This window comes from Nycticebus coucang, chromosome 15 (genome assembly GCF_027406575.1).
Source record: "Nycticebus coucang isolate mNycCou1 chromosome 15, mNycCou1.pri, whole genome shotgun sequence".
Classification (NCBI taxonomy): Eukaryota; Metazoa; Chordata; class Mammalia; order Primates; family Lorisidae; genus Nycticebus; species Nycticebus coucang.
In genome coordinates, this window is record NC_069794.1 from 95,280,282 (window position 1) to 95,304,299 (window position 24,018).

General features: G+C 45.1%; 1 protein-coding gene across 4 annotated transcripts; it reads right to left on the bottom strand.

Annotated features, from left to right (window-relative positions):
* Nucleotides 1-182: 182 nt before the first annotated feature.
* Nucleotides 183-23,271, bottom strand: SERPINE3 (serpin family E member 3). 4 transcript variants are annotated; one of them, XM_053563167.1, is made up of 8 exons: nt 22,802-23,271; nt 19,677-19,910; nt 17,814-17,981; nt 16,749-16,947; nt 9,562-9,662; nt 3,794-3,880; nt 3,225-3,308; nt 183-844 (listed from the first exon to the last, which is right to left on the bottom strand). In XM_053563167.1, the coding sequence occupies exons 1-8, from the start codon at nt 23,055-23,057 to the stop codon at nt 801-803; spliced, it is 1,173 nt and encodes a 390-aa protein (XP_053419142.1). In that variant the 5' UTR covers nt 23,058-23,271; the 3' UTR covers nt 183-800. The 4 variants fall into 4 exon arrangements, 3 of the variants coding, with proteins under 3 accessions (XP_053419142.1, XP_053419140.1, XP_053419141.1); XR_008374561.1 differs by lacking the exon at nt 22,802-23,271 and having other exon boundaries at nt 1,454-3,308; nt 19,677-20,156; XM_053563165.1 differs by lacking the exon at nt 22,802-23,271 and having other exon boundaries at nt 183-1,704; nt 19,677-20,156.
* Between the last annotated feature and the right edge of the window lie 747 nt (nt 23,272-24,018).

Sequence of the window (24,018 nt, forward strand, 5' to 3'; positions counted from 1 at the left end):
AATACACCACTCAAAGTTCGTTTCTGTTAAACCCAACTGTAATTACGTGTGACGTGATCTATACTGTCTTTTTACTCTGTGTTTGTAGTTTTTGTTGGCCACTCCAACATGCTCCTATTTCTGCCTAGATGATGGGAATTACTGTGTCTGTGGCAGACAGGGAGACACTTTAAATGCTCTTTAAAAAGCAGACAACTTTGGACATTATTGGTTTCCCTCAACCCCTTTTCCTTTCTCACTAAGACTGTGGATGGCACTAAACTGAAGCTGCTAGGGAGTGGTAAGTGTACTCTGAAATGTCTGTTAGCAGCTCGATACCAGATACCAGGCCTACAAAAGCTGGAACAAATTGAGGTGAACCAGAGTCTTTTTTTGCCCTGCTGTTCTCACACTTAAACTTCACAGCTTAAACATAAACTTCCAATTTTATTTAGAAGCTGAATGGGACGGAAACATTTAAGATGAATGTGCATCCCCTTTGAGTTACAAAGGATGAGGAAAAACAAACACTGTTCATTCCCCACCGCAGTCCCCCCATGGAGAGGGGGCCTGTGGCCCGACTCACTGACATTCCTGCATCCCTGCTGTGCCTTTTAGTGGGTGGGGGTGGGTAACAGTAGAAAAGAAAGTTAAACAGATTCGGATTAAGAGAGGGCAGCACAAACTTAATAAAATAGAAGTCATGTTGAAAAATCATATACCTTATGTTTTACAGTTTTCAAATTTTAAGAGTGTAGCAAAATGAAGTTAGAACTGTGAAGAGAAGCAGAAAGTGGAGAGCGAGCTTGAGATCTGGTGACTCAATCCAGGGGATTCGAAACTCTCCCAATACTGAAGACAAACCCTGTCAAGAAAAAGAAGCTTTTAATGTAACATTACATAGTATTTTCATACGCAATTCTTTAAAACTTGCTTATCTCTACAAAAATGTGTTTCAAGTAGGGTATCATTTAATACAGGGAATTGTTAAGTAACTCTATAGTCACACTGCTAAATTCAACAAGAGTTACACAAATCCAGAACATACTGTCCTTGAATTATATATATAGATTGTGAGATTGGTAAGAGGGTTTAGAGTCATCAGATAAAAAATTCATACTTAACAAGTGTTCAGGCCATCCCAGTGCTTAGCAGCTCTCCTTACCAGAAAGTTCTTTCTTCCATTTCACAGGCTGCTCACGAGTTAAAAATCCTTTAGACGTCCTTTAGACGCTTGATCTTTTAATACATCATCCAGAGGAGTTGGGAAGTAGCAGTTTGTTCCCGCTCCTCTTTCCCTATCCTTTGTCTTTTCTCTGCCACTAAACTTTTTACCCCCCATCTCAAAACTTAGTCATGAGATTTGAAACTCATCAAGACTAAAAGTTAATATATCCCATCTCCCTCAATGTTTTTTCTTTTATTTGCATTTTTAAAAACCGTGCATATTAGTTACATTAGTGAAATACTTAACCATAGAATTCTCATCTGTGGTCACGGGGTGGAATACATCTTTTTGGGCCTATAGACCACTGACTTTAGGCTGGAGAAATGATTCTCTCCCAAAGTTTAATCTTGAGGTTTTTAGATCACTTTCTTAATGTTCCCCGTGTCTCATTTGTTGGCCTCATTACAGTCACTCTTTGAAGGCTGAAACTCATCTCTAATCTCTTAAATAACTGTCACCAGAGGAGTAGCCGCTTCGCTGTGTGATGTGGGCAAACGCTTCCCAGAAAGAGGTGAATAAATTCATGAGAACTAAGAACTAAACGCTTCCCAGAAAGAGGTGAGAATAAATTCATGAGAACTAAAGCTTCAGTTGCGGCAGATTGTGGAACTGGTTTTGGATTACCCTTACGTTTTCGTTCTGATTACTAAGGCAGTTCTCAAAACTCATACCATTGAAATAGTGGTGTGTCTTTTCCTTGCTCAAGGATTTTCATCATTTTCATGCAGTTGAATTCCAAAATCAGAATCTTTCTTTTTAGCTATTATCAATCTTTATTGACTATCAGCTTCTGGCAATGACCTTTCTGTTCAAGTTTAGTTCTCTTTTTATTTCTTGAGGGAATAGGACCTATTGTTTTTTTCATCTTTCATTTTTTTGACATATACCTTTCCTAAAAGAGGGCTCCTTGCTGCCTGTTCTGAGTGATAAGCAACATTTTCATCTAATGAATGTGGGTTGGGATGATCATGGTGAAATACTAGCATACATTCTGTGTTGATGGACTTTTTTCTCCCCCAGTAATGCTCAAATAGATTATTTTCTAGTAAATGATTTTCATCCTTTTTGTCATAAAAATGTTCCTTTGATTTCTAGCGAAAGTTACAGCAGTATGCAAATGATTCTCAGATAAAATGATGTTGACAGTATTTCCTTAATTTGTGTAAAACTATGCATACTTTTCATTATTCTAACTTTTGACATTTTTTCTCTTCATAAATAAAAGTAATGCCTGATGTTTAGTTAAAGTAGATCCACCTTTGCTTGATTTTATTAGTCTTGTTTCATCCTATTGCTTTTTCATACGCTGTTTAGACTTGCCAACAACTATTTACTGAGAATCTCTTTTCCTTCCTAGGCTGATAAATAATTGTCAAAGGGGGAGGAGGAACATTGAAAGAAATTAAAAAAGACTTTGTTCAATGTTGTGTTGAAAATTAAGGACATCTGCTGTCCTTGTGATGTACTGGGTCCTTGCCTGTACCATACCTTTGAATAAGCTTGTATAGTGTGACTTAAAGATTTGATTTTTGAGAAGGCTGAGAGGAGCAGAATAGAAATCCAGGTGCCTTAACTGCAGTAGCAGAGTCCCCACCCTCTTCCACTCTAGTGTCTAGAGGAAGCTGACTTCCAAATGACACTAAAGACAGGGACCCACTGGGGGAGGGGGGGAATACCATTTATTTTACTTTTAACAGTTTTTCTAAGTCTTTCCAGAAGTAGAACGAAACCTCAGATGTGCCGAGATCAAAAGGCAAAAAGGATGGAGGATAATTGTTTCTTTTTAATTATGAGATAGTCCTTTCTCAAGACCCAGCAGCTGGGAAGCTTCAGAAGCACCATAGAAACAGCCAGAAGTCACTCTTGTTTCAGCCCGTAGTGGACAGAGTTGGACCCCTTGTTGCTAAGGTACACTGGTAGATACAGGGTGTCCTAAAGTTTATGTCCTATTTTTTAGCACATAAATTTATGGACAGCCCGTTACTTATCTGAACCCTGTCAGAGAATACTGTAGTACCTGTGTTGGGCTCTCTCAGGAGAAAGATGAACGGCCGATCTGCTTTAAAAATAGGAATCCGAGATCTTTTCAGTAACAACAGAGCTACAGGAAAGATAAAGAATAGAAGAATCTCAGTGCATTTTTAATTGTAAAGAAATCTGTTTAAATTGGATGTGAAGTCAGTCGCATCCCTTAATTTTTGAAGTACCTGAAAGCATCCTAATGACATTTTGTTGTTCACTGTTGTGATGGGAGAGCCAATAGGAAAACTAAACAGTAAAGACCACTTAGCCAAGCCTGTCTCCTGTTCTCAAAATACCTCGTGAAATAAATTAATTCATTGAAGTTAATTTTCAGAATGACTATTGTTTATGGTATGATGACACAATCCTTTTCAAAATGGTCTTTTTTCCAAAACATTTCCAAAATGATTTCCATTATTTTCCAAAACATTTTTGCCTTCTGTTGCTATTTCTTTTTTTAAAAATGCTGTACTACAGCTGAACTTGGGGTTTTAGATGGAAATATTTAGAAGTATGAAGATTCAACTGTATAAATGTGACAAATACTTCCCTTTATGAACATACCTGTAGCTGCAGATGCCTTGGTGCCTTCCTCTGAAACCTCAACCTTGGCCTTGTGGATAGCCTCAGAGACATAAAAGCCATCTTGGCCTAACCCAGAAAATGACAGAAGTGTGAGTTGCTTGCTTACATTTCTCAATATGTTTAGCATAGGACTTAAGTGTGATTTTAAAAGAATGTCCTTAGGGAACTTCAGTACCCAGTGCTGCTCACTGTATAGCTAGGGAGAAACATGCTTGGAGAAATTATTATTATTTTTGACATAGTCTCACTATTTTGCCCTTCGTCATGTGCCGTGGTGTCATAGCTCACCGTAACCTCAAACTCTTAGGGCTAAGTAATTCTTTTGCTTCAGCATCCCAAGTAGCTGAGACTACAGGCGCTTGCCACCAACACCCAGGCTAGTTTTTCTATTTTTAGTAGAGATGGGGGTCTTGTTCTTGCTCAGGCTGGTCTCAAACTCCTGAGCTCAGGCAATCCACCCAGCTCAGCCTCTGGAGTGCTAGGATTACAGGTGTGAGCCACAATGCTTGGCTGGAAAATTCTTAAGTTTCAATATTTTATACAACTTTCAAAACTTTAATTTGTTAAATTTACATAATCTCCCAAATTAATATTCAGAATGCTGCCCCATCTTTCAATGGTTAGTCAAAATGATTTCTACTGAATATTAAAAACTCTCCTTTAGCTAATACTTGTAAAATCCCAGTGGTCATAAAAATTGGCAAGCCTGGGTGTTAAAATGCAGGCTCTGTAGCCCAGGCATTATTTTCAGCAGCTTCTGAACTGATTTTCCTTTACTCCCTTCTTGAATGGCATTTTAAGAGCTGACTTGAATGACATTCCCAAGGTTTATATTATGGGCACAATTGAAGAGGCCAATTCCGTGTATTTTAAAAATGTGCCTAACACTGCAGTGGCTGCGTTCCATGTACTCCCGTTAACGTCAGCTATGCAGTTAGCTTGTCTCACGGGCTGGGATCTGCCAAGTGAATGACAAGTGAGTGTCCCTGATCTGTGTGCTGACATTTTCAAAGACAAAAGCTGAGCCTTAGAAGAACTGGCAATTTTTGAGGAAGTGGAAAAGTCACTAGAAACGTTATGCTTAGCATCATTTGTCCCAAAACCAGTGAAGAGTCGGATTTATTTTAGCAGTTGGTCTTTCTCCTATGGGATCTTTTATCAACCGTTAGCCTCTCTCACTAGCTCATAGATGTAGCTGACCTGCAGTGCCGGAGCTGCCAGGGGGCCTGTGGGAAGAGGGCGGTTCTTTCACAGTCAGGAGAAGGGTCTGTAATCTCCAGGCCTCAGTTCACGTTTAGGATGGTGTCTCAGCATTTGAAACGATTGTTCAGGAAATGAGATGTTTACTGTGAGACTCCTCACCAGCGAGAACAGCGCTGCAAGTGTTCCAGGCTCTCGGGGCGCAGTGCTGGGAGGCCCAGGGGGCCCAGTGAGCTTCAGTTACGTGGGCTGGACGCTTTCATTTTTTTGAAGCTGTAGCTGAAGAGTTTCATTTCAATAGGTTTTTCTCATCAGAATACTGAAGTGGTCTAGTAATTAACGTATGTTTGCACAGCTCTTAAGCCAAGACCCATAGCCTGGCCTAACTGAGCATCAGCAGCTCTTAAAATTTATCTGGGGAGAGAGTTGATATTTCAAAAGACTAACGTGTGTGATAAGAACAAGAATGGGGGAGTCCTCTGTAGGTCTGTGTTTTTCCTCTTGATCTTGTATTACAGATTCCTACTGGCTTACGTTTGTCTAGCAGCTATTGGATTACGCAGCAGGTGAAGCAACCCACAGGAAGTTGATTAGGAGATTCCCCGGTCTTTCTCCTCCCCTGAGAAGTGTTGGCAGTTGCTCAGTGCCATTAAGGGGCATATAACCTGTTTTTCCAAAATTTGTTCTCAAGATTGCTTAGAGGTGGTAAAGGGGGTTCCATGATAAATTAAGTGTGGGACATGCAAGTTCAACATTTTTGTACTTTCGTTCTTAGTAGGGGATTTCTTCTCCTTAGCTAACACAATGAATCTCTACAGGAGGATCACAATACTTAGCACTTAATCATGGAACCACCCACACCATCCCCTATCCCCAAATTCACCAGATTAGTATCCTGGGAGACATCCTTTGGGAAACCGTAGCCCACCATAAACGGATTAGCTCCTGCACTACATTCAACATCCAAAGGAAAGGACTCCCCCTCCACCCTCTCAGGGCATAATCTCCACTCTTCTTCCAAAACATCTTCTATGGATTTTACCTCCCTGTTTAGACTTTTATCTCCTACAAAGCAAAAGGAACGTCTTCTTCACTTTAGACGCTTTTTTCCCAACTTGCGTAATAATGCTTGGTGTGCACACGTATGTAAGTTTGGTGAATCTCGGATGAATTAGTAATAGTCCTCACACTGTCCATTTGTTTCCTTTTCCCATGAAAGAAGCTGCCTAATGGTCTTTAAGCAGATTTCACGTGTAAGGAAATGTTGGCGTCTATGTAGCCCCAGGGCACGGTGTTGAGGGGCCTTCTGTGAGTCTGAGGAATGACCGCGAGCCTCCTCCCGCTTGGTTAGGGGAGACCATGACTCTGTGTGTGTCACGTTCTCAACAGGTTTGACTCTACATCACACGACATGGTATAAACACAAGACTTACAGAAATATAAATCGATGTCCCTATGTTTGATTCTTACTTCTCATGTAGCAAGGTAAGCCTATCTTCTTGTTACCGAGTTGCTAAAAGCCAGAGGGGGTGTGTGGGAAACAGAAATAACCCCCAGCCCCAGACACACAGAGGGAAAGCTCTAAGAAGGACCTGGAGCAGCCTTTGAAAGTAGCACCAGTTCCCCACCCGCCCAGCCCACTCCTCAGCTCTGTCCAGACAGCTGATGTGGCAGAGTTAATTTGTGTCCTCGACCCGACCATCCTGGTGGTTTGCTCATTTAGGTCATAGTTAAGAGAGATTGGAAGCTAATTACCCAGTTATAAAGCCAGGAATGAGATAGTTTCTTCAAAGTTTAAAGTTTGTGCACAAGAAGTGTGTTGGGTCTGTACCCAGGCTTCCTGATGCATCGTTAGCTGGGAATCTTCAGCGTCAATGCCACTGGAATTGTACACTCCTACTCATGATGGGGGAAGGGAGGGTGAGGTTGCTGCATCCTGTGTCCAGACTCCTAGAAGCTTTATAACAGCTGGTGTTAAGGAGTCTGGAGAGGGTGCTGGGGAGGGAGACAGGGCACAGAATTACACCCTGGGTTCAACTGGGCCTTGAAATGATTGGGTGTTATTTATTTATTTTATTTTTTTCTGTTAATGGAGCAAGTTCTGTAGGCAGCAAAAAAGGATTTGATTTCGAGAAGGAAAACATAAGTGACACGTAAATGGAAAAGGCAAACTTGGGTACAATGATTCTGGGCTCTTGAACCCCAAAGCAGAATGTTCCCTGTGGTGGTTGGGCTTCCATCAAAAGCACAAAAACCGCTTGCTAACCCCTCGTATGGAGGGAGGGAAGCCAGCACCTCATGATCACTGGCAAGGGCTTTGCTGATGATGTGCTGTGTCTTAAGTCATTTTGTTTCTACAATTAAGGTGTGAGGTGGAGGGTGGTGACCCTCATTTTAGGAACTAGGAAACTGTTTTGTGGAGAGATTCAGTGTCGTTTCTAGAATAATATCAAAAGCCTATTTGGGCACAGAAGGGATTAGTCTCTTGATTTTTTTTTTTTCTTTTCTTGATTATGTTTGAAAAAAGCATTGGAAAGCAGCACTACTTTAGTTGGCAACCTTTTCTATAAAGGGCCAGATATTAAGTATTTTAGTCACTGCAAGCCATGTGGCTTCTGTCCCAACTACTCAACCCTGCTGGTGTAGCAGGAAGACAGCCACAGATAATCAGCAAATGCAGGGAGTGGCTGTGTTTATAATAAAAGTGTGTTTATGAAAGCAGGTGGTAGATCATGGTTTGCTGACCCCCTGCTTTAGAGGAACAGAACTTCATGGGAGGAGGTTATTCTGGCACATTTTGTCAATAGGAAGCATGAATGTAAGCCTCACACTTGGCATGTGGCAACTGCCTGGGATAATTACTGCATAAGCCTGTATTTCTGCTGGTATGAATGAATATAAGTAGACTTGAATTGCATTAGGAAAAAAAGATCAGAAAAAGGTACTTGAATGCCAGCTTGCTTGTTAGGTGTTGTCAGAGGAACATAAAGAAGCTGGACATCTCTACAGCAGGGGAGCAGCACAGTGTGGGTCAGAACGTTACTGTTTGAGGACACAGCGTTGCTGGCATTTTAGGATGTACTATGTACTTCTAGGACATGAAGGAAGAGAGATTTAAGAGTTACGCAGCAACAATCAGTACACCGTAGCAATTAGCTGAGTACAGTGGTGTGGGAGAGAAGGTGAAGAATGGCCCTAACATTCTGAACTAGGATGGTCCAGAGTGGAGCAGACGTGCCATCGACAACAAGGACATCATGGCTGAGCTCTGGAGCCACAGACGGTGCTGGGACTGGATTCTGCACATGACCAGCGCGTGAATGCACTCAAGCTCGTCACCACCCGCTCTCTCCTTGCCCTCTGCTCTTCACTCCAGGACCCTCCTTTCCCTGCAGTGTCACGTGGTGTCTGCGTCACTGGGAAAGTTTCTGGCTGAGTGTTGCACCAAGCCAACAATACTCATGGGTTTTAGCTGTGTGTATGCCAAGCGCTGTCCCGGCCCGATGCCCAGCTGGACCGTGGCTTTGCTCATCTCCTTGCTTGCTCGTGCAGTGAGAATAGAGCCTGTGCATTTTAAACACCCTAGGATAGATCCTTCCTCCTGTGTTTTATTGGATAAGAAGCTCTGGTCACACCTGAAGCCCAAGCCAAAACTTCTCTTGTGGATCAAAATCTCATGTTTTTTTCTGATTACTTAAGAGGAAAAATTCTGAGCAACACTTGAGAAAACTCTGCATGAGGAAGTTCTAACATTCAAAATAGTGATTTTTCAAGCTCATCAGATAAGGGGCATGTCAAGGCTGATGAAAAAAGCATCTACAGAATCATCTCTGCACAGATAACCCCTTATCCAGAGGAGAAACAAATCTGAGCCTTCGAGTCAGCCATAGTTTAGCCAATGGTGTCCTGAGAAGATTCTAGAACACAGGTTCTGGCCTTCCACTCCCTTTTTACCTTTAATGTAAGTCCCCTCTCAGATCACAGGCAGACACGGCCCCTATTGGTCAGCAGTAGTATGTCAGCTGAGAAATTCAACATAAATGCCAGAGGGAGGACCTCGGAAGGCAGGGTTACGGGAGCATGGAGATTCGAAGAAGGGAAATTGGACAGAGGAAGGAAAGTTTCAGACCTAGCTTGAGGAGGCATAAGGAAGCAGGGAGGGAGAGAAGGTAGAAACGAGGGTTGACCGTGAGGCTGGTGGGACAGCAAGAGATTGGGATGGAGAGCGTCAGGAGGACGGGTGACTGGTGGCCCCTGGTCACGATAGGTGGGGGGAGAGGAGTGTGTGCGCCCTGTGTCCACTCATTGTGAAGGTCGTCTCCCAAAACCGTGTTGAAAGGTCTCAAGAAACATCCCTTTCCCACAAAGTCTGACCCAAATTCGACCACTCTGAGAAGCAACGCGCTCTTTTATGAAACAAAGTACTTTCTTTATTCTTTTACATAATGTTGACCTGGTTTACTATAAAAACCATGAGAACCCCTTAAAGCATGATAAAACTGCCCAAAACACAATGCCAGAAAGTTCAGAAGGAGAACTGTTATTACCTGAAATTCCTTTCAAGTTGGCTTTGAGTGGATCGAAAAGGTCAGTGATGCCCCAAGAATTTAAAATGCTTTTTAAGTTGAATTGATTTTGGATCCTAAATCTGAAAAGCAAAAACAAACCATCAACTCTCACTTCACCATCCTGGAGTCCAGAGCCCTTCTTCTGGGTATCTCCAGCCTTGCTCTCCACTGTGCCCATAACCCCACCCGCGACTGAGCCAAGGCACAGGGCTCTGTGCTGCCTCTGTCCCTCTGTTCATTCTAAGTCCTTCCCTTTCTTCTGATTGCCTTTCAATTATTACCCATTTTTTCAATTTTTCCATTAATTTTTCAGTATTGTATTTTAGGGAGAATTTACATATAATGAAATGTACAAATCTAAGCGTGCAATTCAGTGACTGTTCAGAAATTGTTTAAGCCCCTGGCAGCCACATTCCATCAAGATGTAAAACATTTCCCTCACCTCCATTAGCCATTTTTCAATTGTCACCGCTCCTCTTTCCTCCAACTGATTTGTAACCTTTGGTTCCCAAAGTCCCATCAACACTTTGCTTCATTCCACTCTTGGGATGCACAGACCATTTGCTTCCCATTACCCTTGTTTACGTTACCGTAAACCACCTGAGGGGAGAGAGCATCTCCGTTCCTCTTTATTTAATAATAATTAATATTCAACAAGTGCTTATATTGTGGTAGGCATTGTAGTAAGAGCTTTCTGTAGATTATCTTACTTCATTTTCATGTGTTACTATCATCCTCGTTTTATAGATGGAAAAATCAGGACTTGAAAGAGTTTATAAAACTTGCCCAAGATGACGTGATGAGTGTGTGATGGACTCAATTCAAGTCAAACCCATGCTCTGATCATCTGTTCTCCAACACCACCCATCTCACATGGCGTCTCACACACAGGAGGAGGGGAAAGGAGCTGTGGGCTGATTCTCGATAGTGTTTATAGTGGATGCAATACACCCTCATGTCTGCTGTGTGCAGCTGGGAGGAGTGTGACTTAAAGCCTTGGTGTTCCTAGTAAGCCATGTGAGCCAAAAGAATCAGCATGCCAATTTTATAATATTTCTTTAAGGCGAGGCCTTTAAAAGTTTACTGTTAAAGAGTCCTTTAAAGGGACTACTGCTATTATTTTTCTTTGAAAATAAAAAAGTTCAAAATGGAATTTAGATGGTCTTTTTCTAAAACATAGTGCAGAATTTGCAGAAGAATAAAGAAACCTGACAAGACCATTTAATATCAATATCACTGCTACACAAGATGATGTGACTGATATTTTAAACAAAGGCATAAGACTTTCTCATAAGAGTATGTTCTGCATCTTCAGAATAGCTTTCAAAAAGAATATATGCTTTCTTCAAGGATGCTGACATTTTTCAAAAACATTTTGGAACATTTCTGATGAAATTTTCTAAATTACTGAAAACACATCTTTTTTGAAACCTCAAAATGCTGAAGCACAGTGGTTAAGGGCCCGAACTCAGCTCTCCAGGGCCTGAGGGTGCATCCTGGCTCAGCCTCTTGCTAGCCAGGAACTGGTCCCTTCACCTCTGGGGCAGCTTGTTTTACCTTGCTTTGCCTTAGCGTCCTCATGGGTCCAGTGAGCAGAACAGTAGTGCTCGTTTGCAGGGTTGTAAAGATCAAATGAAATAATCCTTGCAGAGGGCTCAGAATCATCCACAGTACGGCCTTGTACTCACTGTCATCCCTTCTCAGTGGTACTGAGGAAGAGGCCACGTGAAACCAAATATGGTGATTGTGCTTGGTGATAAAACTGGGTAGTATCATTTTTAGTAAACTAAAAACAGCTGTAAAAGTGAGGTGTGACTATAAAAGATTAAAGTGATTATCTTGTATGGCTATGAAGCCAGATGCAGAAGAATTCCTACAAAAATGGTTTGAGTAGAAAGAGAAGAAAACACTCTTTACCAAGACCTGACAAGGATATCACGAGAGAGAGAAAAATAAAAAACACTACCAATATTCCTGATAAATATATCTGAAAAATCTTAGAGGTTAACATTAGGTAAAATACTACTAAATTGAATCTAGCACCAGATAACTCCTATCACAACAAAGTGGGATTTATCCCAGGAAAGCAAGATGGGTTCAACATATGAAAATCAATTAATAAAATACACCATATTAATAAAATAAAGGACAAAGCCCACATGACCATCTCAATAGGTGCAGAAAAAGCATTTGAGAAAATCCTACAGTTTCATAATGAAAGACAAATAATCAAACATTCAACAAACTTGGGATAGAATGTAATGTTGCCAATTTGATGAAGGGTGTGTACAAAAAGACCCCACAGCTAGCAGCATCCTTTGTGTTGAAAAATTGAAAGCTTTCTCCCTAAAATCAGAAGATAAGGATGCCCACCCTGAGCGTTTCTCTTTCCCCTTGTACCAGAGTGGGCAGGGCGCACATGTGAGAGAAAGTTACAGAAGGCACCAGACGAGAAAGGAAGAAGTAAACCCATCTCTATTCACAGATAGCTTGGTCTTATATATTAAAAAAAAAAAAAAATCCGTCACATAAAGAACTATTGGAGCAAATAAAGGAATTTGTTAAGACAGCAGCACACAAGACCTAGATACAGTAGGAACGAAAAATTTGAAATGAAATTGAGAAGACAATTTCATTTACAATAGCATCAAAATAAATAAAACACTTAGAAATCTAACCAAAAAAGCGTAAGACTTGGATATTGAAAACTACAGAACACCCACACCAAAGGTAAAGACGTCCTGAGTTCATGACTTGAAACACTTAATAGTGTCAGAGGCAAAACTCCCCAAATTGATCTATAGACTCAACGCATTCCCTACCTAAATTCCTCCTCCTTTTGGCAAAAATTGATAAGCTGACCCTAAAATTCATGTAGAAACACCAGGGGTCCAGAATAGCTAAAACAATCATCAAAAAGAAGAACAAAGATTAAGAACTCACACTTTCTGATTTCTAAACTCTATTCAAAGCTAGAGTAATCCAGACTCTGTGGTGTTGGCAAAGTGTAGACGTCTATGCCTATAGAATAGAACTGAGAGTTCACAAATAAACTCAGACATTTACGGGCAATTGATATTGACAATGATGCCAAGAAAATTCAAGAATAGTATTGGGACAAATGGATAAACAAATGCAAAAGAACGAAGTTGACCCTCTACCTTACACCATATGTAATAATTAATCCAATGGATTAAAGACCTACATAGAAGAGTTAAACCTCCAAGATTCTTATAAAAATATCTACATAAATCTATAAATCGTTGTGACCTTGGTTAGGCAATGGTTTCTTAGATATGACATCAAAAGCACAAAAAACAAAAGAAAAAATAGATGAATTAAACTTCACCAAAATTAACAACTTTTGTGCTTCAAAAGACAGCATCAAGAGAGTGAAGTGAGGGCAGTGCCTGTGGCTCAGTGAGTAGGGCGCCAGCCCCATATACCAACGGTGGTGGGTTCAAACCCGGCCCCGGCCAAACTGCAACAAAAAAATAGCCAGGAATTGTGGCAGGTGCCTATAGTCCCAGCTACTCAGGAGGCTGAGGCAAGAGAATCGCCTAAGCCCAAGAGCTGGAGGTTGCTGTGAGCTGTAACTTCACCGCACTCTACAGAGGGTGACAAACTGAGACTTTGTCTCTAAAAAAAAAAAAAAGTGAAGCATAAAACCCACATTTTGGGAGAGATATTTACAAATTATATATTTGATAAAGAACAACTATCCATAATAAATAAGAACTATTACAATTCAACAATAAAATAACAACTGATTTAAAAATGGGCAAAGGATCTCAAATAGACATTTCTCAAAAATGGATATATACATAGCTAAGAAGCACACGGAAAGATGCTGTACGTCACTGGTCATGAGTGAAACGCAAATAAAAGCCACAGTGAGTTCCACTTCAGTGAGAGACTAGAAGGACAATGGCGAGTATTGGCACAGATGTGCAGAGACTGGACTCCACACGCACCACTGGTGGGAATGCACAACGGCAGTACTCAAGGTGCAGAGTGTGGACCTACCACTCTAGGAACTCCACCCAGGAATTCCATCCTTAGGCATATGCCCAAAATAACTGAAAATACATATTCACACAAGAATGGCACCCAGACATGTACAGCTTGATGAACATATGGCAGAATATGCAAACAGGAGGGTATTATTCAGCCGTAAAAAGGAATGAAGTAGTGGCTCACACTACTGTGAACCCTGAAAGCATCATGCAAAGAAGCCGGACCCCAGGGCCACGCGTGTAGGATTCTAAGTGAATTTTATGGTATGTGAATTATATCTCAATTTTTTTTTTTTTTTTTGTAGAGACAGAGTCTTAGTTTGTCGCCCTCGGTAGAGTGCTGTGGTGTCACAGCTCACAGCAACCTCCAACTCCTGGGCTTTGTGATTCTCTTGCCTCAGCCTCTCAAGTGGCTGGGATGACAGGCACCCGCCACAACATCTGGCTATTTTTTTGTTGCAGTTTGGCTGGGGCTGGGCTTGAACCCGCCACCCTCGGTATATGGGGCCGGCGCCCTACCTACTGAGCCACAGGCACCACCTATATCTCAATTTTTTGAAAAAGAAAGAAAATGCCCTATGTAAAGCCTAAATAAGCCATACAAGATGGTGATGAGCACCTCTGTGAAGGGAGGAAAAGCCCTCTGGATACACGAGCTCTGGTGGATTTAAAAGATACACATCATGTAAAAACACGCTCATGCTCCACTTCCTTCCATGTTGACCTAATAACCAAGTATGTTATTCATTAAATACGGATTTGACATTATTAGTCTTTCTTGTGGAGCATTATATAACCATGGGTATAAACGACCCTTAACATGCGTGGTTTTCTTGATTATTTCTTTCCTCTGCTAAATGTCCCTATGGAGACTAGCAGTCCCTATGTGTTTTATTTTATTTCTTTATAAATAAAGGGTTGCTGTGGGAGGGAGACATCATACATGAACAATCCAAGCTGGCTCCAGAGCAGGTAACACCAAATGGGGAGTAAATGATTTGTAAGAACTAGAGGTAAATTCCTGCCCCAAAGCTGACTTTGTGTCTACCACGATCCAAAGCTTATACCTAAATCTGGGCCTTAAATAATGTTTACTTCTTTTTTTTTTTTTTCCTCTAGTGGACTTAAAGCTAGCTCCCCCCCTCCACCCCACCTTTTTTAAGTTTGGTTAGTTTTACTTGTGAAATAGCCTCATTTTCCTGAAAACTTTGTCCTTCCAGGGCAGCAGGTTTGATAGTCTCAGGAAGATTTACGGGTTCAAACCCGGCCCAGGCATGCTAAACAACAAAGACAACTGCAACAAAAAATGGCTGGGTGTTGTGGCGGGTGCCTGTAGTCCCAGCTACTGGGGAGGCTGAGGCAAGATAATTACTTAAGTCCAAGAGTTTGAGGGTGCTGTGAGCTGTGACTCTACTGAGGGTGACATAAGACTCTGTCTCAAAAAAAAAAAAAAAGAATCAGAATGAGGTCAAGTGTTAATTAATAGTTGTGTTACTAAGATTCTAGCCTTTCCGCTCCTTCCCTGCTCTTCTGTGTTTCAGGATCACACATCTCCTAAACCCAGAGAGACTGGCAAAGGCCTGCCCTAGCCTGTATTTTCTCTCTGCTTTTGACATCAAAGCTCTGAGCTTCTCTCAACTATAACAGGAAGGTCATAGTTGTTTCTGCCCCATGCCACAGCGATCTGTTGAAATAGCCTTTGTGCTTTGATTTGGGATCCATATATTTAGTTTGGAGAGATAGACTTTATCTTAGAGTTAAGTTCACTTCCGCTCTGGGCCATGCCAGATGCTACTTTGCATGCTGGCCCCTGGCTTGCTGGGTCTCTCTTTGTGCATTTTCTTCCAGTGCACAGACTTATTTTTAACTCCTCAAGGGAGCATTGCCAAGGTCCGGCCTGGGCAGTGGAGGAGGGCCAAGGTGCTTAATGGGCAGCAGCGTGAAAAATTCATCTGCAAAAATGAGCCCTGGACATCGTTCCCTGCTTAATGCTGGTCTACAAATGGGTTATAAATTTACTCTGAGTTCAGATATACTGGAGAAGCTCACCATTTAAAGCAGTCCTAAGAGAAATGCTTTTTAAAAGTAATGAGTTAAGCTAATGGGGTTTGCTTTGGGAAAGCAAAATTGAGAGCCATCGTTTAACTTTTTGGAAATTTGCATTTGTACCTATTGGTTTTTCTTTTCTTTTTTAACAATACAATTTCATCACCTTACTCTTCTGAAGGTCACTGGGTGACCTCTGGGTTTTGTTGGGCCTCAATCAGTGTGTCAGCAGAGATATGCTAGTATATCTCCTTTAAAACTCTAGACCTCGCCTGCGTTCTTTGGCTCTTGAGGCCTTTGTCCATCTTCAGAGTCACCAGTGGCCAGAGGAGACATTCTCAAATCACATCACTCTGACCTCGGCCTCCGCTGTTATATCTCCTCCTCTGATTCTTTTTTTTTTTTTTAATTTTATATTAATGTGAGGGTACAAACAACTAGGTTGCAGTGTTTGCATTTGTCAGGTGGAGTCCCTGTTGTAGCTGTGTCCTGAACCCAGGAGGTGTGTCATACACCCTTACACTGTGCCCAGTAAGAGGGAGCGTGCCCATCCCCCTCCTCTCCTTTCTCTGACTATTGATTTTTCTTAAAGGAAGGTTTACCTCTATTTAGAAAGAATAAGAATTTTCTTTGTAGGGACCTAAAGTCTCAAATTTTTATGCCTGAATTTGGCTTCTGATCAGAACTATATCTGTCTTTCCTCAATTACATAAGCCATATTGGTTTCAGAAAAATGACAGCTGTATACTCTTAGGATGGAATAAGGGTTTGGGGCACATTTTCTACAAAGGAATCTTATTGTGCTTTCTCCCCTGCCCTGAAAACTGGTTGTGGCCGGAGGCTGGATCAGGGGACCTGGGGACTCCAGGTTGGTCCCACAAAAGCCCCAGAAGTTAGTTCATTTCAGTCTGAGCCATGAGCTAGTCAGCAGTGAGACTAGGGTTGCTTCCTCTTGGCCTAACCTCTACGGGTACATTAGACAAGTCATACAAGTGGTTGGGGCCAGACCCTAAAGTCAGACCACCCAGATTCAACCAAGCCCTTCTCACTGCAGCTGCCAAGAACCCAGTGGGGGCAGAAGGGGCGGTGGGCGCAGCTGCTCACCTGGGGAGGAACACATCCATCCTGGCTCTCCGCAGGCTGCTGGTCCAGAGGAGGATGGTTCTGGCTGTGAGGTGTGGCTCAATGTGGCCCAGGGGGACATCTTTGTCACGGGGCAGCAGCAGGAACAGATTCCCCGCACTTCCCAGGTAAGGTAGCTCCAGAACCCCCACCTGATGGCCAGCGGCATCCTGGAACTGACCTGCGGGTTCAGTGAGTGGGGGATGAACTCTGTCTCAGGAGCCAGGGCAACTGACACAGCTGACCCAGGAGAGGCTGGCTTTGCAACAAAATTAACCCAGGCACCTCCCCTTAGGAGGCTGCTGTTGGGTGATTTGGTCACTTTTTCTGATCCTAAGATCTGGAATCTGAGCCTCAGAGTCAGAGGCCCTGCAGGGGGTGGGCGTGGTGGGGACAATGGCACGTGGGAAAGCTTTAGCCTTTAGCCTTTAGCCTTTATTAGCCTCAGGGGACATGGCCAGGACAGCCTGTGGACCTTACCGTTCTTTACAATGCGGTAAGAGATGCCTCTAAGTGACTAGCGGGTATCACAAACAGCATGCAGGCGGGGACCAGGCTCATGCCCGGGGACAGGAGGGTTGGGACAGAGGGGGACAGTGTGAGAGTTCATGCTGCTCGGAATAGCGTGCAGCATAAAATTAAATTCTTGTTTCTGGAATTTTCCATTTATTATTCTCGTTTATGGGTAACTGTGACCTTAAAAAATGACACCTCATACATATTGGGGGATGCTGCTGTCTTAGAGGGACAGCCAGCCAGTCCGATCCCAGGCTGTCGCACGGTGCTTTTCCCTACACGCTGACTTCCAGTGAACCCCTCCCTTACTGCAGCAGAAAGAAACTGAAGCACAGGAGTGGGGTGTCCTGCAAGATAGTCCCTCAAATGTTGTGAGGGTGCACGGTCCACCCAGACCCCGAAGGCTCCCAGGCCCCTGGTCTTTCCTCCCACCACAGGCTCAGTCCAGCAGGTGGACTGTGGGAACGTCCTCATCTGTAAGAGCAGGGACCTGGCCTCCTCTCCTTTCCCCGCCAGCGGGGAGGGGCTCACCGTAGTTGACCTCGGCCATCTGGTGCATCGTGGGGACCTGGAGGACCAGGCCGTGGGCACAGGTGAAGGGCAGGAGCTGCGTATCCGTGGGGTAGAACCTCTTCCGCCACGTGCCCTGGAAGGTCATGGTGCTGACCAGCGCCAGCTGCGCCCAGGCCGCACCCTGCCCTGCAGGCAGGAAGCGGGGTTGAGGTCAGCTGTGCATGTGGCTGCAGACTGCAGAGGTACAGTGCAAAAATCGAGGTCTGTTTTTGATAAGGTGGTTTCTCTTTCTTCGTTTTACCATGTCTTTTCACTTTTCTTAAAAATGTTTAATTTTTGATCAGCTGCCAGGGCCAAGGCCACAGGAGCTGCTCCCAGCTTCCTGCTCGAGAGCTGGATACAGGAGGAATGGAAGGTGAGAACTTAGAAGTCGGCCGGGGTGCCTGGTGCGGGGGCGGCTCCCTGAAGCTGGGTGTGCAGTTCTCTCACCATAGCGAAGCCACAAGTGTCGCCGCCAGCTGTTTTCAGAGACAGATCAGGATTCTCCTCTGAGTCTGTCCAGGGCCATTTTCCAGGAATCATTAGATGTTTCCTCCCCTGGCTCACCCCTGGAGGGACTCAGTGCTGTGATGGGGAGGTGCTACGTGTCACCCCAGTCTGTCCAATGGCCACTGCTGAGCCACCCCTTCACCTGGACCTCAGTGTTCAGGGCACCGTGCTCCGAGGGCCGCAGTTACAGCTTGGTGCAGAGCCAAGCAGAGGAGCAGACAGCGGCCCTAAGGGGCGGCGGTCCCAGCCCCTTGTTGGTTTGCTAGGCCCTGCTCTGCATGCTTTAACAAGTCCTCCCAGCTCCTCCCAGTGGTTCACAGACGAAGGAACTGAGACCAGAGAAGCTGGCCAAGGTCCCATACCTGTGAGGGGTGAAGCCACCACCCACCCTGGTGCCCCCTGTAGAAACCCCAGATTTGAACCCCGTGGCCTGCCTCTAGACTGCTTGGCACAGCATAAGAAGCTGACACAGGGAATTAAACATTATGAAGAAAATTAAAAAGACAGAGAGAGAGAGGGAACCTTATCAAAAAAGACCTTAATTTCTGTGTTTTAACTCTGAGCTTCTCCACACACACACTGCGCCCTCAGTTCCATCACTGTATCCAGACCCATCACTTTCCATTCTGTGTTTTAAATACATTGGGTCTTGAATATTCTTTATATCTGTGTAGCTTTTGTAATTATCGAGCCTGCTGGAGCCAAATCACTGGGCAGAATCCTGGCTTTGGAGGGGCAGGAGGCTCAAACCTCTGTGCTTCCCTCTGTCCACTTGTAAAAAGGGCACAGCCCAGGCTGTTTGTAAGTCTTTTTCTTCAATAACACTGGGCTAAACATCTCTTTGCATATGACTTTTTCTTCTCTGGAATTATTTCTTTAACCTGAGTTCCTAAGAAGCCACTTTTTTGGCTCCCACAGTATTTTGCTGCTATGAGGAGTTACTCACACACAAGAGCAGAGCTCAGCAAGCACTCCCCTGAGAGACAGGTGCATGGGCAGAGCCTGTGTGGTCTCCCTAAAGATGGGAAGCTCAAAGAGCATGCTTCTGTGTGTGTGTGTGTGTGTGTGTGTGTGTGTGCGCGCGCGCGTGCGCGTGTGCACATGGATATTCACACGTGGGGGGCTGGAATGGGAGAGGCAGGAGGGAACCACAGCCAGCTTTGGCTGCTTCCCCGAGTGTGTCACCCCAGGGCAGAGTCTCCCAGCAGGACCCGCTCCTGCTGCTGCCACCAAGCGGCCTGAACACCGCCGGAGTCTGAGCAGTGACAGGTAAGACTCTGCCTTTGCAGGCCTCTGATCTGCAGCTTGTGGAGGTGGCTAGTTCTCTGTTACCTGCTGTGTGTCTGGAGGCCTCGTCCTTGGCTAGGATGGCAGTGCCGTTGAGCCCACTGAGGTTGGCTGGCTCCAGGCTGCTGTTGGCCCACCTCAAGACCTGCTCCACGAAGCAGGGGGACAGCAGTGTTCCCACTTGCACGAAAAGGCTGCAGGCCAGCTCTATCTCAGCACCTTGGCTGCAGTTGGGTAGTGTGGCATAAACAGCGTGCAGGAAATCTTTCACCTTTTGGTCTGTGAGAAAGGAGATGGGATAGTTGACAATGGTGAGTGTAAGGACAGCGTGACCTCCGTCGGTACGTTCCACTGAAAAGGGACCCCAGCAACTCCACGCTTGTTTGATAAGGTTCATCCACCGTATGTAGTCAGTCTGGAAAGGTCAGAGCTAAACTGCTCAGAAATCAAACTGGAACCACAGATTAAAACTTGGGAAGAAACCATACCAGGTCTGAAGGAAATTAGGCTGCAATTAAGTCAAATAGAAAACTGCTGTCCACACCTCGAGTAGGAACAGGGCCTATTCTTTCCTAACCTCCTGATTCAGGAACACGGATGAGTTCTAGGGTGAAGATTCTAGGGCCTGGAAAACAGCAGGTCCAATGAGCAGGCTGATGGGGTTTCAAATACAAAGTGAGATTTTTGTGCAGTGTCATACGTGACACTGACAGGGGTGGCCAGGACATTGTGCCATCCACGTACCTCACGCAGGGACCTTACATCCATTCTCACAGCTGCACACCGTGAGCCCGGGTCACATGTGGACACAGCCTCCTCTATGACTATGTTTTCGTTTTGACAAAGTGAGAAGTCCTCCCATTCCCATCTCCCTAAGACCCAGCAGACAGCTCACTTTATTAATGTCAGCGAGAAACTGCGAGGATGTTGAGGAAATAATAAGCATTTGACAGAGTTGATAGCTTCCACCTCCCTGGGTGGCAGCTGGACTTCTATGCATTCACTATCTATTTATACAGAGGTTGCTGCGTTCCCTCCGGAATCAATAGTGAGTTTTATTTTCAGCTATTACTCACAGACTGCGTCTCATAGCTGGAATGAAGCCTCCTGCCCACTGGTGAGTCCACACAAAGTTGAGTGCCCCAAGCCCTGCAGCCCGGCACATGCGAGCTGGGGGTTTCCAGAGTGAAGTGCCCTGCTGCGCAGCTGTCTGTGGGATTCCTCCTCCTCCTCCTCCTCCTCCTCCTCACCTCTCCCCATTCTTAGGCACAGCCCTGTAGCTGTCCACCAACCCTCCCTGTAAGACAAGGCTGGGTACCTCTTCCTGCACCATCTGGCCCCAGCTTTCTCTCACTGGGATGAATCTCTTACTTGCGTTGGAGTCTGTTCACTCTGACGCCCCTTCATGTTGTGCAGTCCACTCCGAGAGACAGCAGTGGACCCCTGAGTTAGTTGCCTAATGTCCTCTGGCTGGGGCAGGGGAATCCAGATTGCACCCCAGACAGGGCCTCCAGCCACCAGGCTGCAGACCATGGTGTCAGGCACATGTCCCTTGTCTACAAACATTCACAACCAAAGCAGCTTCTTAGAATCCACAACCACGGAAACCTAAGTCGGACTACAGATTTCAGAGATTACAGCCTGAGTGCTTTCGTTTTTTATTGTGGTGAGAAAAGAGACGACAAACATGTTTGTGATCAGAATGTACTCTGTGGAGGGAGGTCGTATGTACTTCTAGGCTCACATTCTTGTAGGGTATTGACTGTCTACAGAAGAGAATGGAAATATTGTATTGGTCCATAGTGTAAAGTGATCTTGGGAATGATCACTCCCCTCTCCATCTTCCCACCCTCGCTGGGCCAGGGGACCAGCATCCTCTTAGCCAGAAACTTTAAAACAGCAGAGTAAATTGGCTTGAAGTAAATGTGTGAAATCGTTTCTCTGTCTGAGCCTGGTTTGTCTGTGCCCATTTGCACAAAGGAAGAGCTTTGCTGGCCCCACTGGGACACGCATAAAAAAACACAGAAGGCTGGCGGTCTCTGCCCCAGTCACACAAATACTTCAGCGGCCTGTGAACTAAATGCCACTGTTGTCCCCAGCTTGTAGATGAGGGCCCAAGGCCCAGACAGATAAGCAAACTTGCCCGGGGTCACCCAGTTGTAGGCGGTGGGGCTTCACTGCCCTGCCTGGCCACAGGGTGGGAAGACCCTGCTCAGAAGAGCTTCGTTCCTGGGATGGATGTGGGGCCATGCCGCTTGTAGCCTCCTTTTTTTTTTTGTATTTACTGGATTCCTAGCTTCTTGTCCAGGAAGGTAAAATTCTGTGTGTGTGTCGGTCTCAGCATGGACCTGGTACGTTGGTGCTGAGGCCCTGTGTATTACCAGGGGAGACCGGCTGCTGCTGGTGTGGCTGTTCTAAAATACATAATCCATAGAATGAAGGGGGCAGGTCTGGCACGGCCCGGAAGTCCCAGATTCACAGAATCAGGCTGGTCAGAAGCGTGAGCTCTGGAGCCACACGGGCCGACGGGGTCCTCTCCTGTGGCTTGCTTGCGCCATAACCTTGAGCAAGTCACTTCAACTCTCTGAATTTGTTTGCTCATCCCTAACATAGGGATGAAAATTACCAGTCTCATCAGGGGAATTGTGGCAATTAATTCAATTAACATTTGTTTAGGAGCTGCACACACCGCCCAGCACCTAGGAAGCCCTATGAACAGGTGTCTGGGCCGGGCGGTGGCCCACACCAGTGATTGGCACTCTGGGAGGTCAAGGGGGGAGATTTGCTTGAGGCTGGGAGTTCAAGACCAGCCTGGGCAACATAGTGAGACAATGTTTCTTCAAAAAAATAGGAAAATGAGCCAGGTATGGTAGCGTGTGCCTGAAGTCCCAACACTTTTGGAGGTTAAATGGGAGGATTGCCTGAGCCCAGGAGTGTGAGGTTTCAGCGAGCAACAATCACACCAACACACTCTGCCATGAAGCTGCAACATTGCCCGGAAGCCTGTGAGATGAGAGGGGCAGGCTGAGTGCTTTCTGTGGTGGTCTACGGAGTGGTGGCCCTTCCCTGTGTGTGTGCTGCTGGGAGCTGAGCCCCCACCTCCCCAGGAGCCCAGGCAGGAGAGCGAGTGCGAGTGTGAGTGTGAGTGTGTGTGTGAGCAGGCCTCTTACCTCGCACGGTATACCCCAGGGCATCTGCCAGCTGCTGGCCAGTGTTCCCTTCAGCTCCAAACTGCAAGATCTCCAGGGACAAGGACACACCAGCAGGAGAGATGACAAAGTTCGTCCCATTTCTGCCTGTGGCCACGTTCTGGTAGAGGCCAAGCGCAAACTCCGTTTTCAGCAGCGTGAGGCCTTCACGGAGGTGGCCATCTCCTCGGAGGAAGGATGAGTGAAGAAGGAAGAGGGTGACCAGAAGAGGCAGCATGAAGGCTGGGAGTGACCCTGCAGTTCACAGGGGACAGATGCAGGTGAGGTGGGAGGACAGAATAATGAAGGGTCATGTCCCCGGAGGACTGAGATGCCAGCCCTGTGCTCAGGGGCTGGATCGGCCTGAGCTGTGGGGCTTCCCCACCCCCAGGCCCACCTGCGCAGGCTGCGTTACCGTTTCCTATTGTATCAACGTTTAAAATACTGTGATCGTTTTGAGAGCCAAACGGGGGGCTTTGTCACCGCCTGGATGTGTGACTTCGGCAAGGGCCTGGCAGGATCAGAAGTGAGCCATTATGTTGGGAGGGAAATGTGAGAAATAATCCCACTCGTTTTCTCTTGGTATTTAGCTCACTTACAGCTGTGCCGTGTCTATCAGGAATCATAACAATAATAAATAATTATCTACCATGTAAAAAGGATTTTGTACATTATCCGTTAATCATTCCAACAATCTCACTCAGGAGCTATAATTATATTATATCAGGAGAGGCTGAGGGCTGCGACTCAAGCCCGGGTCTTCTGCAAGGGGTGTAGAAGTGCTGCTGAGAACACATGTGTGCGTGGCTAGGGTATCAGAATTCTTGTGATGTGAACTATTCTTGTAAAAAAAGGGACTCATATCAGAATTCTTGTGATGTGAACTATTCTTTTTTTTTTTTTTTTTGTAGAGACAGAGTCTCACTTTATGGCCCTCGGTAGAGTGCCATGGCCTCACACAGCTCACAGCAACCTCCAACTCCTGGGCTTAAGCAATTCTCTTGCCTCAGCCTCCCGAGTAGCTGGGACTACAGGTGCCTGTCACAACGCGCGGCTATTTTTTGGTCGCAGTTTGGCCGGGGCCATGTTTGAACCCGCCACCCTGGGTATATGGGGCCGGCGCCTTACCGATGATGTGAACTATTCTTGTAAAAAGGGACTCATGGGTGGCGCCTGTGGCTCAATCCGTAAGGTGCCGG